We start from the raw sequence: 13,169 nt of genomic DNA, 5'->3' as shown, positions 1-13,169 counted from the left end.
TTTTGGCTGATATCTCCTAATTAAACACTGTACAGCACCATGATAACTTCATCCCCACAGAGAATCATGGGGGTGGTAGCACCTAGTCACCCTTGGCTTCTTCTCTCACTAATGCTCTTCTTATCTGATCACTAGTGAGTTCTGAACAATTTAATTCTAACTGGAATGTGCAGGAGGAAACTCTGAGGCTAGAGAAAACTCTCTTGTGGTCTGTCCTTTAACGATACATTATTAGCATGTTGTGCACAGTAAAGTATACTGCTTCAAAGCTGCTTTTGTGGTACGTTCCGATAACATCCACATAAAATTTACATATTAAGGCCATCCTTACAAATATTTTGGTTTGCAGTAACAGTAAAAAAAAAAAAAAAAAAAAGGGTAGGTAGGTCTGTCTATATATATATATATATATATATATATATATATATATATATATATATATATATATATATGTATATACAGAGCCGGATTAACGCAAAGGCAAACTAGGCACGTGCCTAGGGCCCGATTGGCGGGATGGGGCCCAGACAGGGGGACAAAAAAATATATGTATAAAAAAATAAATTATAATAAAAATAAAATGTACAAATGTCCTATCTACAATTTATTTCATTATTTATTAATTAAATAAAAATAGTGACGATGTTTATTTAAACCATAGACTGTATTTATATAGAGGTGCCAGCCAGTTAAGTCCGAGGAGACGTCAGCGGCGGTCAGATGTCAGAGCGGGGCAACAAATATAGCAGGCAGGTGTGTTTTGAGTAGTAGGCTGACCTTGAAGATGCTTTCGGGTGCGGCAAAACGTGAAAAGAAAAAAAAATGGAAAAGAACAAAAGAAGAGACAGCGGGGGGCTTTGCAAAAGTTTCTGTCGGGCAGCCGTCTGACAGCTGTGAACGCGGTGGAAGATGCGGCGGAAGACGCGGAGGAAGATGCGGCAGAAGACACTGTGGCGCCCGTGTAATGACGTGTAAATAATGAATATCAAAAAATAGTCTGATAGACTGTTTAATATACAACATAACCAATTTGTAACTAAAGACTGGGCTATGTAAAATGTGAATTAACTTTTATTAGTAACTTTGGTAAGTTTCAGATTTCAATTCATAAATAACATCGATGGAGGGGGGCCCAAAAAATGCAGCCTGCCTAGTGTAGTCCATTTATTTAATCCGGCTCTGTGTGTGTGTGTGTATATATATATATACACACATTGGTATATATATACACACATTGGTGATTACGTTGGTATGAATTTAAACAAATTAGCATATCGTGACATCACTGACTGTCTCAACTCGTGCCTTCGGGCGCATCATTGCAAACCTCATTTTGATGCTGGGCACAGTTTTGACAGAACTACATGCCAAGTTAAAGCGGTGTCGAGCTGTTTTAATAATTTTTTTTTTAGATGTATTATGGTGCCTGAACCTGTATGACTTTGAACGGTGACCGCGAACATTTTGTTTACTGCAGCCGCAGCCATCATTACCAAGCAGGAACCGTTGACTCTGACAGTGAATGAGAGTATGAGACGAAGCGAGCGGGTTTCTATTTAAAAGAAAGAACGTAGCTTTCGTTTGTATGTAGACCTAGGCAATTTATATATTAACAATACTTACTAAAATATAATTAATATTTTTATTGCTTTTGTATTAGTTGTTTGAAGAGTAACAAAAAAAGGTTGGTCTTATAACGCAAATTTACAACCGGCAAGTCGGTCGGACTTAAAGCAAAAAAAAAAATATTGAGTTGGTCCTAAATTGACAGGGTCGGTCGGGTTACGGCAAACAAGAATTTAAAGGATGGCCTAATATACTATACATGGAAGAGAAAGAAGGGTCTGTCTTCATCACTAGTTATCTAAAAAAAACATCTGCAACTTTCTAGCATGTGATGAAGTACTGAATTATATGGGACCGTCTGCTCAAGGCAGGGGCTTTCTGCTTTCTTATACATGCATGATATTACAGGAGAAGGAGAGGCTGGCTGGTCTGGAGAAGAGATACTTCAGCTTAACTGGAGGCAGAACTTTTCCCAAAGGCTCCAGCACATTAAAAGAGGTACAGTATGGGTATATTAAACCTGTGAAAATAAAAGTTTAATGTACAAATGTAGAACAGTGAAGCTAAGTGTTTAGAAGCTTAGTTTTTCTTTAATCTCTTTTCCCTCCCTATATGCTTTCTAATAACACTTTTTACCTGTTTTACACTGAATGAATTCACAGTTTACTGTATTTCATTTAACGTTGTTAGTTTGCCAGTTTAATCTAGAAATCTATTTTGATTATTTAATGATAATCGAACCCAGTGTGGTTAATGATAAGGTAAAGCTCTCTCAGCAGACATTAACTATTGCTACAGACACAAAATAGTTGTTACCGTTGGTTTCTCATTAAACATCCTATAAATCAGTGGTTATTATCCGGTCTCGCATTAGGGCTATTTTTTTTTAATTACTCAATCATGACTCACAAGCAGTTTAGCTTTCTTATACTGCTAATTTATTTTAGACAACCATTAGTGCCGGCTGGTGTAGATGCAGTCAATTTCTGTGCAAACATTAGGGTGAAATATGTGCAAATTAGGGAATTTAAAAATGTCCAGTGGCAGCAAGTAAAGACAGTATCTTAGTTTTTTCTTCTGAGTCATTCCTCTGTTTGTATGTTTCCACCCTGCCATACCTTAGATATGTTGTAATTGCCAGAAGGACAAAAGAGTTCCTCAGTGTTGTAGTGGAGTTAGACAGAGACAGCAGCCTGCCACTGAACACACTTCACTGTCTGGTGAATATGACCTCTGTGCAGAGGGTGCTGAGTGTTATACAGGATGGAGAGCAGTCTGTCAAGGGTTCTTCTCTCTGCTTCCAACACCTCTGTCACCATTGAGTCCAGCTCTGTTCCAACCACAGAGCCTGAACTCCTCACCAGTCTGTCCAGGCTTGAACATATTGCACTTATTTATCGAGAATGAACGACAGGCCATATTCAGACATCATAACTCCCAACAGTAGGGTTTAATTATACTGCATGTGATGAATAAGTTAGAAAGAGAAAGCTCAGCAGGCTTTCTTCCTGAAGCTTTGTGTAGAAAACATACATTTTGAATGCTAACAATTTACCACGGTTTGGGTTTCTTACTTTCAGCTGACCTTTTTGTGTGTCCATGTGGTCAGATGTATGTAGACACCATGGGCGTTGAGGATTTCCAACTTTTTTTTTCACAAGTAGGGCAAAAGTGCCTAGTGTTCATCCAGTTCATCCTGAAGGTGTTCAGTGTGGTTGAGTTGTCAGGGCTCTTTGCAGGACTGTGCTGTAGCATGTTTGGGCTTCTTGGTGTCAGTGAAAGGAAATTGTAATACTACAGCATATAAAGACTGTCCAGACAAGTGTATGCTTCTATCTTTGTGGTAGCAGTTTGGGGAAGATTAAGTTGGATACATTTTTGGCCGTCGATCGTCTGTGTGTGCCCGTGCTCGTCAACGGTCTGTGTGTGTCCCTCGACGGTCTGTGTGTGTCCCTCGACGGTCTGTGTGTGTCCCTCGACGGTCTGTGTGTCCCCCTCGACGGTCTCTGTGTGTGTCCCCCTCGACGGTCTCTGTGTGTGTCCCCCTCGACGGTCTCTGTGTGTGTCCCCCTCGACGGTCTCTGTGTGTGTCCCCCTCGACGGTCTCTGTGTGTGTCCCCCTCGACGGTCTCTGTGTGTGTCCCCCTCGACGGTCTCTGTGTGTGTGTCCCTCGACGGTCTCTGTGTGTGTGTCCCTCGACGGTCTCTGTGTGTGTGTCCCTCGACGGTCTCTGTGTGTGTGTCCCTCGACGGTCTCTGTGTGTGTGTCCCTCGACGGTCTCTGTGTGTGTGTCCCTCGACGGTCTCTGTGTGTGTGTCCCTCGACGGTCTCTGTGTCCCTCGACGGTCTCTGTGTCCCTCGACGGTCTGTGTGTGTGTCCCTGTCTCTGTCCGTCTAGGTCTGTGTGTGTGTCCCTGTCTCTGTCCGTCTATGTCTGTGTGTGTGTCCCTGTCTCTGTCCGTCTATGTCTGTGTGTGTGTCCCTGTCTCTGTCCGTCTATGTCTGTGTGTGTGTCCCTGTCTCTGTCCGTCTATGTCTGTGTCCCTGTCTCTGTCCATCTGTCTGTGTGTCCATGTCTTTGTCTGTGTGTGTCTGTGTGCGTCTTTGTCTGTCTGTGTCTCTGTGTGCGTGTCTGTCTGTGTCTCTGTTCGTTTATGTACATTATGTCCATTTATGTACATAATGACTGTGCCTCTGGTTCTGTGTAAATCCTCTGGTGGTTGTACAGGGTTACTGCAGGATGGCAGATGCCTGTAGGATGTATGTGAGCGAAACCCAGCTGGCCAAATCTGCTTCACATGACCTCTCTATTAGACTTGACCCAGCAGTAACTGCCCCTTGCGAGGTATCATAAAAATCACATTTTCATTTCTTTCCCTCTCTCTGTTGCTTGCTTGCACTTATACTTGATGCAGTACACTGAAGAAACTGATTTAAATGAACTTTAGCACAAGCAAATAAAATCATGTTTTATTGAGAAATCTAAACAAATTTTTTAATCTGACTAAACAAATACTACTAAGTCTACTCATCAAAGGCTTACTTAATTAAATTAAACAAGCATATTAGTCATATCGGCATTAAACATTTAACATACATTACCCCATAATTAAATGTCTCTCTTTATTTGTGCCTAAAATTGTCATTTTTAGGAGAACAGATGTAAAAAGCTTTACTATAAAACTAGAACGTTGTATTCGGAGAATCAGAATTTCCTGTTCATCGCTGAAAAATTTTTGTGCTTGTCCATCTTTAACCTTTTAACCTGAATCGCTCTTTTCCTCTTTATTCCTTCCCACCTGCTTGCACCCGTGTGTCTGTGCTGGATTTCAGGACTATGTTACGGTGGGCCAATTAAACCAGATCTATGGGATGCCGAAGGTGGATTCCTCCCCCACCTCTCCTGCCCAATTGCGTCACCCCACCTTCACTGATCCTGCCTTTTCCTGTCTTCCTTCTCCTCATGGCTCCTCTCTATCTCTCTGTTTTGAGGTGTGTCTCTCTTCTTCTAGCTCCTGCTTTCTGCTACATTAATCTCTCTGACATTAGATCCAGTTTAGTTGTGTTTAAATCAAATAACTCTTCCTTCAACACTAGTTACATGTGCTGTTGTTAATATGAAGAACATTTTGCACTAAAGCAAAAGGCAAAGTGAAAAGAAGGTGAATAAAATGCCCAAGCTCTTTTTCTATTTATTAGTAACACGCAGTAAATATTTCACAAAGCAAAACATTATAAAACATTTTATTGCTCTTACATTGCTTCATCTCTTTCTGTCTCTTTTTTTTTTTTTCCTGATTTGAGTTGTAAGTATTTCTGGTCATATTAGCACTTTAATCATTTATCATTATTGGATCAATATTTAACAAGGAATCAATGGTGGGCCTTCAGGAACATTAAACTTTCAGGCAGTGCAGCTCTTCTCCTACTACAGCTTAGAGCTGAGGTTGCATTTCAGTGTCGCACGACTGCGACACAGTGATGAAAGCGAAACACTTTTCTGACTGAAGCAACTGAAGTGATCAATAGCAAATCAAAGATTTTCTGCATGTCCCAAATGAATAGCAGGACAGTTTGTGTATGGGATCATTTCTACACTTTTCCATCGTGGCACTGTTCCAGTCCATTCTGTAGTCATTGTCACCCTTCACGCAGAGAAGTCTGCTTTCTAACCCTACAGAAAGGGACATTTTAAGTACCATTTGGTTCATACTTCAACAAAACTTGCGCTTCTTTGTCATCGACATCTTTGAAAATGGGAACAAGTATCTGTGCTTATTTAATAATGAACAAAATAGAAACCATTGTTTTTTTCTTTCTTTTTTTTTTTTTTTTTTTACCAGCACTCTATAATTCTGTACCGACGGCAGAATGAAAACTGACTTATAGGAAATTTTTAATAAGTATAACAAAATTAATTATTTTAAGTCTGAATGAATGAGTCAGGACTTTCTTATGAGCCATTATTCACCACTGTGGAGTGGATTACAGGTAATGCTGGACATTCGCACCCCAAAAATCAGCGTTAAACTTATTTTTGGACTTTTCCCCAATCGCAGACATGCAAAAGTGGCCGTAGTGGGACAGTGGGCAGTGGCTCAAGTGGTAAAGGTTCTGAGTTGTTGATCAGAGGATCAGGGTTCAAGCAATAGCACTGCTACTTTTGGGCCCTTGAGCAAGGCCCTTTACCCTCCCTGCTTCATGGGTGCTGGACAATGTGCTCTGACCCTAACATCTAAAGTTGGGATGTGTGAAGAGGGAATTTTACTGTTCTCTAATGTACGTGTGACAAAATAAAGGCTGCTTTTTCAAACATTGCATGGAATGGCAGCAATAAATAAATCAAATCTGCATGAAAGTTATTTCTTATGGGATATTGAATTGCTGACTCAGGTATGGAATTGATTTACAGTACCGACCAAAAGTTTGGACACGCCTTCTCATTCAAAGAGTTTTCTTTCTTTCCATGACTATGAAAATTGTAGATTCACACTGAAGGCATCAAAACTATGAATTAACACATGTGGAATTATACAGTATACGTACATAACAAAAAAGTGTGAAACAACTGAAATTATGTCATATTCTAGGTTCTTCAAAGTTTGATTACTGCTTTGCACACTCTTGGCATTCTCTTGATGGTCTTCCAACAGTCTTGAAGGAGTTCCCAGAGATGCTTAGCACTTGTTGGCCCTTTTGCCTTCACTCTGCGGTTCAGCTCACCCCAAACCATCTCGATTGGGTTCAGGTCCGGTGACTGTGGAGGCCAGGTCATCTGGCGCAGCACCCCATCACTCTCCTTCATGGTCAAATAGCCCTTACACAGCCTGGAGGTGTGTTTGGGGTCACTGTCCTGTTGAAAAGGTGTTGTGTCCAAACTTTTGGAAGGTGTGTCCAAACTTTTGGAAGGTGTGTCTGTACTGTATATGTGGAGTTTTGCTTGCTTGTTACTGCACCATAAAAAGTAAGTAAAGTATCCATCAGATAAAAAGATGCGTTTTGAAGGAAATTAATTTCACTTGAGCTGCGTCCCAAGTGACGTACCACACAATGCTCTTACACCATGCACTATGTATCTAATGTCTAGTGAATGAATTTTAGAAAGGCAGTATCATCTCCGTATCATCTCAAACAGCACACTAACAGTTTTTTCCTAGCTGGAACTATAAGCTGTTGATGGCAAATGACATCAAGCGTGTGTAATGCAACACCGCTAGCTTTAACAGAATACAGTACATTTTTAAAATGTGAAATATTAAACCATACAACATGAGCTAATTTATAAGACATGTACGTTGTTTTGTCCAGTGTGAGCATCTGTTAGCCCCGCCCCTCTTCCACTACAGTATGTAAGCAAAGCTACCAGTTCAACATTCCACGCTTTGCTGTTTTTTATATCATCATCATCCGAATAGTTGAAATGCTCTTCTTTTTCTTCTTGGCATGGCAATGGAATAGCATAGCGCAGCAGTATATGATATGGGATGCACAGATAAGTTGTAAGATGGACTTCATTTCAATTCAGTTGAATTTAATTTGTATAGCACTTTTAACAATGGACATTGTCTCAAAGCAGCTTTACAGAACATAAGAAATATAGTACACAAACTTCAAGATTAATATTAGACTTGTATTTGAATGTGTTTGTATTTATATCCAATGAGCAAGCCTGAGGTGACTGTGGTGAGGAAAAACCTTGAGAGGAACCAGACACAAAAGGGAACCTCATCCTCATTTGGGTGACCCTGGGGGGTGTGAATAACACCAGAGGATGTTATTATGAATAATGTCCTTTCTACAGTCATATACATTCCCACATTTGTGTTTTAAGTAGGAGGTTGTTGTCCTCAAGACCTTGTTGCTGTCCTCAAGACAACAGTTTTTGCAGTAGTTTGCATCTTCTTCAGTCAATGCATTGCTGGTGTTAACCGGTCCTGCTGGTACATAAAGAGCAATTTCATTACACGATCGAGTTAAATGAAAGGTTGCATATGAACAATTACAGTAGTGCTGATTATGACCATCCTTAAGAGAAGATTCTCAAGCCGTAGGTCAACAGTGAGACATTAAAAGCTTGTGGACAGGGCTGGAGTGAGGACAGGTGTGGAGAGTAAGCATGATGTTTAGGTCCAGTGGATTGCTGATTAAAGCACTATTCAGACGGGACTAGTTTTACGTGGGGACGTGGAGTAATGCAATTTTTACAGGACGTCTGTAATATTAATTGGCCAATTCGCATCTCAGTAAAACTATCAGAAGTGGGAGGGGTAACTCACTTTAACCTCCTTGTCGTCATGTGCGTATGATGTTGCTTTCAAGCGCCTCCATGCTTGCAAAACGTGCCAAAAACTACTTTTAAACAGGAAATGACGAACTTTTACCGTACATATTTACAGCGGGTCTTTTCGGACGGGATTAGTATTACCTGAGGTAATTTTTCCAGACCTTTTTACAGAAGGTAAAAGTCGCCGTAATCTTTACTGACATTGTCCGTAATGATTACCGAGATGGCACATTCGGACGGGACTAAAATCACTGAGAAGCTCTGGTAATGATTACTTTACCCCCACGTCCCCACGTAGAACTAATCCCGGCCGAATAAGGCTTAAGTCTGTTGTTTGCTGGGTAAAGAGTTGACATCATCCAGCTGAAAATTAGCTGTATTATTATTTTTGTTTGTTTGTTTTTGCTCATTTGGTAACTTTACCTAGCTGTACTGACTCTTGGTAAAAAAAACAGAAGCTTGCATAACCATTAAGTCCTTCCAGGATTTCATGAATTTGCCATCACAGAAAATGGCACAATATCAGCTAAGTGCCAAGGAGAAGCTTGCAATTTTACAAAACCAACACAGATATTCTACAGATTTGGGCCACAATGTTGTGTGACAACAACACACAGCACACTCAGCCAAAGACCTTATTAATTCACGTGCGTCTAACATGAGTACAGCTCAAATAGAAAGACATTAAATCTGTGTCTTCACTGGGAAGGTTTAAAATAAGAATCCTGTGCATGCAGTTTTAACCGATTTAAGTAGATTTATGCAACAAAATAAGCCCAAAATATCTGCAGATTGCATCACACATTTTTCGAAAAAGCCAAAAGCAACATTTTTTTGGCTGCAACAATCACAAATAAACTCCTTAAATTCCTTAAGGGTCTCGGTATTATCTTTAAAGTGAATTAAATGGCTGTCCACTTTTCTCATTAAAACCAACTTTTCAGTTCCTCGATAACACTTTTATCTTCTTTTTTCCTTCTTTTTCCTCTTTCCCTCACTTTCTCGTCTCATTCCACCCCTCCACCTTCCACTGCATTCCGATGCGGGAACAGAGTCAGCTGGAGCGGCTTCGGCCTCAGATCCCAAGGCTAGATTTAGAGCGCTGGTACCAGGAGGTGATGGCAGCTGGAGATCCCAGCCAGCTATGCCAGCCTCCTCTCCCAGCTAAAGATCACTCAGCACACAGACCTCTGCAGGTAACTCCTGCCACAGACCCAACTCTCCTCTTCCTTTTTCTCTTTCCCCCTGCTCTCATTCCTTCATGTCTTTCCTCATGTAGATATCTCTTAATGCATGGAAGCTCCAGGAGCACTGAGTGTTGAGTTGTGTCTGTTTGAGTGTTGTCGTATTGTTTGGGGTTGATTTGGTTGTGTTTGGACTTTGTGAATCTTGGCTAATTTTCTGCTGGCCAACAAACTGGAAAGATCACATGACTTTGCATAAATTGTCTAACACTAAAGCAGTCAGCTATTATTTTGTTATAAGAGATAAAGCAGCTAGTTTTATTTTGAATCACAACCTGAAGTTAAGATTCTTTTATTTTTTGCAAATAATATACAAATTTTTATAATTAATGAGTTCCTATTATTTACAGTATTAAAGTCTATTTAACTGTGACAGTACAGTATTTTCCACACTATAAATCGCACCTAAAATACTTAAATTATCTCAAAAATCGGCCGTGCACCTAATAATCCGGTGCGCCTTATGTTTGCACGGAGTTAAAAAATCTGTAAAAATGTTGTGTGACTTTGGTAAGCGCTCCGCTTGATTGACTGTCGGACCATTTCCTGCTGACACAGGGACGTAATACATACACTACGTACGCTGGCAGCGATAAACCAATCAGAGAACATTACGTAATACGTACAGTACGTACGCTTACCTTCGCCACGCCTCTGGTAGGTATAACTACCGGTATGTTGCAAAACAACATGCGTTTCTTCCTAACCATTATGCGCTCCACACTCCAGTCCAGTAAGTGGCGGTAAATGCACCTTAAGTTGGTTTGTCATCCGCCAATAAAAATCAGATGCTTACGAGGCACAATACAAACTACAGACTATCAGTTACGCGGTTGTAAATGGGAATAGAGCAGCTGAAAGAATACAACATCAATGTATCTATGGTTCGGGAGTGGAGGAAGCAAGAAAATGTACTGCGCCAAGTTAAGAAAACACAGTAGATGAGGACTTTGATGGATTTGTGGGAGAAGATTGATTAAAAAATAATGTTTGTGTTGTTAAATAGTAGAATAAAGTTCAACTAAACGCACTGTTTTGCTTCTGTTACCTTTTTTTGTAGACCTTATGTTTTAGCATGCGCCTTATAATACGGTGCGCCTTATGTATGGGTTAAGTACAGAAATAGACCCCGTAATTGACACTGCGCCTTATGGTGCGGAAAATACCGTAGATTTTATTATATATCTAACAAATATATAACTTAATTTGGTGTCTTAAATACATAGAAAAGCAAGTGGTTTGATGAGCCTAATAATGTAGATAACAATAAAAACATTGAGAGAACAGTAACATAGACCAATACTGGTTGGTTTGTTTGTTTTTGTATTGTTTGTTTGTTTTTTTAAATAGACTGAGAATGTGTGTAATGCTTGTCTGGCATTCTGGGGAAAATTGTCGATGTGGCTAAATTTCAAAACAGGAGAAAAACTGGAAGTTTTCCTCACACTGTATGAGTTTTCTTACACAGTCATGTTGTGAGTGAGGGGCAGATTTTCACACACTTTTCACTTTTGGGTTTAAACACATTTTACCTGATACAAGTTTACTTCTAATTGCGACACGTGCAAAATAGTCCCTGATTTGAGTCTCTGTACTAATTCTACAGTGTTTGTCTCAGGCTAGTGCATATTTATAAACCTCTATAATCTCTCTCTGTTTTTTAAAATCGGTAATCTAAAAACATTCTTTTTTCCCCCCTCATTTCCTGAAGACACTGTGTGGAGTGATTGTTGTGTAAATTGCCTGGTTTCTCTGCTCTATAGGTGTACCGCTCCAGGCTAGACAGCGATGCCAGTCAGTCCTCACAGAAGCCCAGAGTGAGTGCTGGACTTTCCCCCACCACCTACACCACCACAAGCGCCACACTTGGCCGCAACACTTCCTCCAGGGTAAAACACCCCACACCCACCCAAACACACACACACGCGCGTACTGCGTAACCCTATCATCACACACTACTGTGATTTAACCATCGAGTTGTTTAAACGGTTGTATATTCACTTACCCAGAGTCCCATCATGGTGGTCAACAGCACCGGCAGTCTCCCTCGCAACCTCGCAGCCACTTTACAGGACATCGAGATGAAGAGACAGCTGGCGCTGCAACAGAAAGGTATTCACACTAAACTTTCTTTAAACCGCAGCGTTCCTGTTTCACTTCTTATACTCTTTTAGGATCAATACGCGTATCGCGCAAAGAAATACTGAAGATTTTTCCCGTAGGAAACTTTAAGCTTTAGTTTTAATGGACACCAAAGAGTGTTTTTAGAAATGCTATTGTACATTTCAGAGATGGCAGGAGTAACGAACAAAACTATTCAGCTTTAAAATGGTCAGTTTGTGTATATATAAGTGATTTCTTTTTTTTTTTGCGAATCTTTTAGCTAGCACATGGCATCCGTTTCTGTTGAGTACATGTTCATAAACATAAAGTGTTCTTTCACCCAACAATTCGTAAATCTTAAATTAAGATCTAGAAATTAAGGGAAAAACTTAAAATTGTCCCGGATTTTAGGGGCACGGTGGCTTAGTGGTTAGCACGTTCGCCTCACACCTCCAGGGTTGGGGGTTCGATTCCCACCTCCGCCTTGTGTGTGGAGTTTGCATGTTCTCCCTGTGCCTCGGGGGTTTCCTCCGGGTACTCCGGGTTCCTCCCCCGGTCCAAAGACATGCATGGTAGGTTGATTGGCATCTCTGGAAAATTGTCCGTAGTGTGTGATTGCGTGAGTGAATGAGTGTGTGTGTGTGCCCTGCGATGGGTTGACACTCCGTCCAGGGTGTATCCTGCCTTGATGCCCGATGACGCCTAAGATAGGCACAGGCTCCCCGTGACCCGAGAAGGTCGGATAAGCGGTAGAAAATGAATGAATGTCCAGGATTTTAAATTTAGATATTAATACACTTTCTTCTCTGATGTAGCCAACATTTATTGTTTTACATAATAGAATTATGAAAGCAATGTATTTTATTATACAATTCAGGACTACAAGGAAAGAAGTACTTCTAAAGTTCATTCAAGGGTCATTTTGATAGAAAGAACTGGAAAATGTCCGGAACCTGGAAGAGCTCTTGGTCAGCGAGAGAATAAACTGATCATCTGATAAGAGTCTGGAATGAAATGTACCAGTGCTTCTTACCTCTCCTCACCTCCAACCTTTCCTCTGAACTCCTCCTGCAGTTGTTTATACCCAGCGTAGCGTTTGTCTCTCTCACTTTGTTTGTTCGTCTCCGTTATCCCCCGCTCTCACCCAGACTACCTGCCATCATCGCCTGAGTTTTCCACCATGGACAGTCCCACAGGTAGCTTGCATTAAGTCTGGAGTGGGTTTGGCCATGTCTTTGTCATCTTCCTCTTCATCACACCTCATCCTTTATTTTCTCTCTAAGCTGCTTCCGTGTGTTCTAACTGAAAATGGTGCATGAGAAGTGTGTTCTCTCTCTCTCTCTCTCTCTCTCTCTCTCTCTCTCTCTCTCTCTCTCTCTCTCTCTCTCTCTCTCTCTCTCTCTCTCTCTCTCTCTCGCTCAGCATGGAGCTAAATGGTTAATGTGTGTTTATTTTCTTGTGATTGGAAGCA

General features: G+C 40.8%; 1 protein-coding gene across 14 annotated transcripts in view; it reads left to right on the top strand.

Annotated features, from left to right (window-relative positions):
- Positions 1-13,169, top strand: part of phldb1b (pleckstrin homology-like domain, family B, member 1b) — a 77,098-nt gene that overhangs the window by 50,764 nt on the left and 13,165 nt on the right. For 6 of the 14 annotated variants that reach the window (XM_047820685.1, XM_047820690.1, XM_047820684.1 and 3 more), the window contains 7 exons: positions 1,975-2,064; positions 4,296-4,412; positions 4,901-5,059; positions 9,404-9,547; positions 11,359-11,484; positions 11,605-11,707; positions 12,847-12,894. In XM_047820685.1, the coding sequence (XP_047676641.1) occupies positions 1,975-2,064; positions 4,296-4,412; positions 4,901-5,059; positions 9,404-9,547; positions 11,359-11,484; positions 11,605-11,707; positions 12,847-12,894 (787 nt within the window). The remainder of the gene's footprint in view (positions 1-1,974; positions 2,065-4,295; positions 4,413-4,900; positions 5,060-9,403; positions 9,548-11,358; positions 11,485-11,604; positions 11,708-12,846; positions 12,895-13,169) is intronic. The other 8 variants (XM_047820697.1, XM_047820687.1, XM_047820688.1 and 5 more) reach the window with 6 other exon arrangements.

This window comes from Tachysurus fulvidraco, chromosome 11, assembly GCF_022655615.1.
Source record: "Tachysurus fulvidraco isolate hzauxx_2018 chromosome 11, HZAU_PFXX_2.0, whole genome shotgun sequence".
In the NCBI taxonomy this organism is placed as follows: Eukaryota; Metazoa; Chordata; class Actinopteri; order Siluriformes; family Bagridae; genus Tachysurus; species Tachysurus fulvidraco.
Note: the sequence above shows the minus strand (reverse complement) of the source record. Positions and strands in the feature narration are given on the sequence as shown.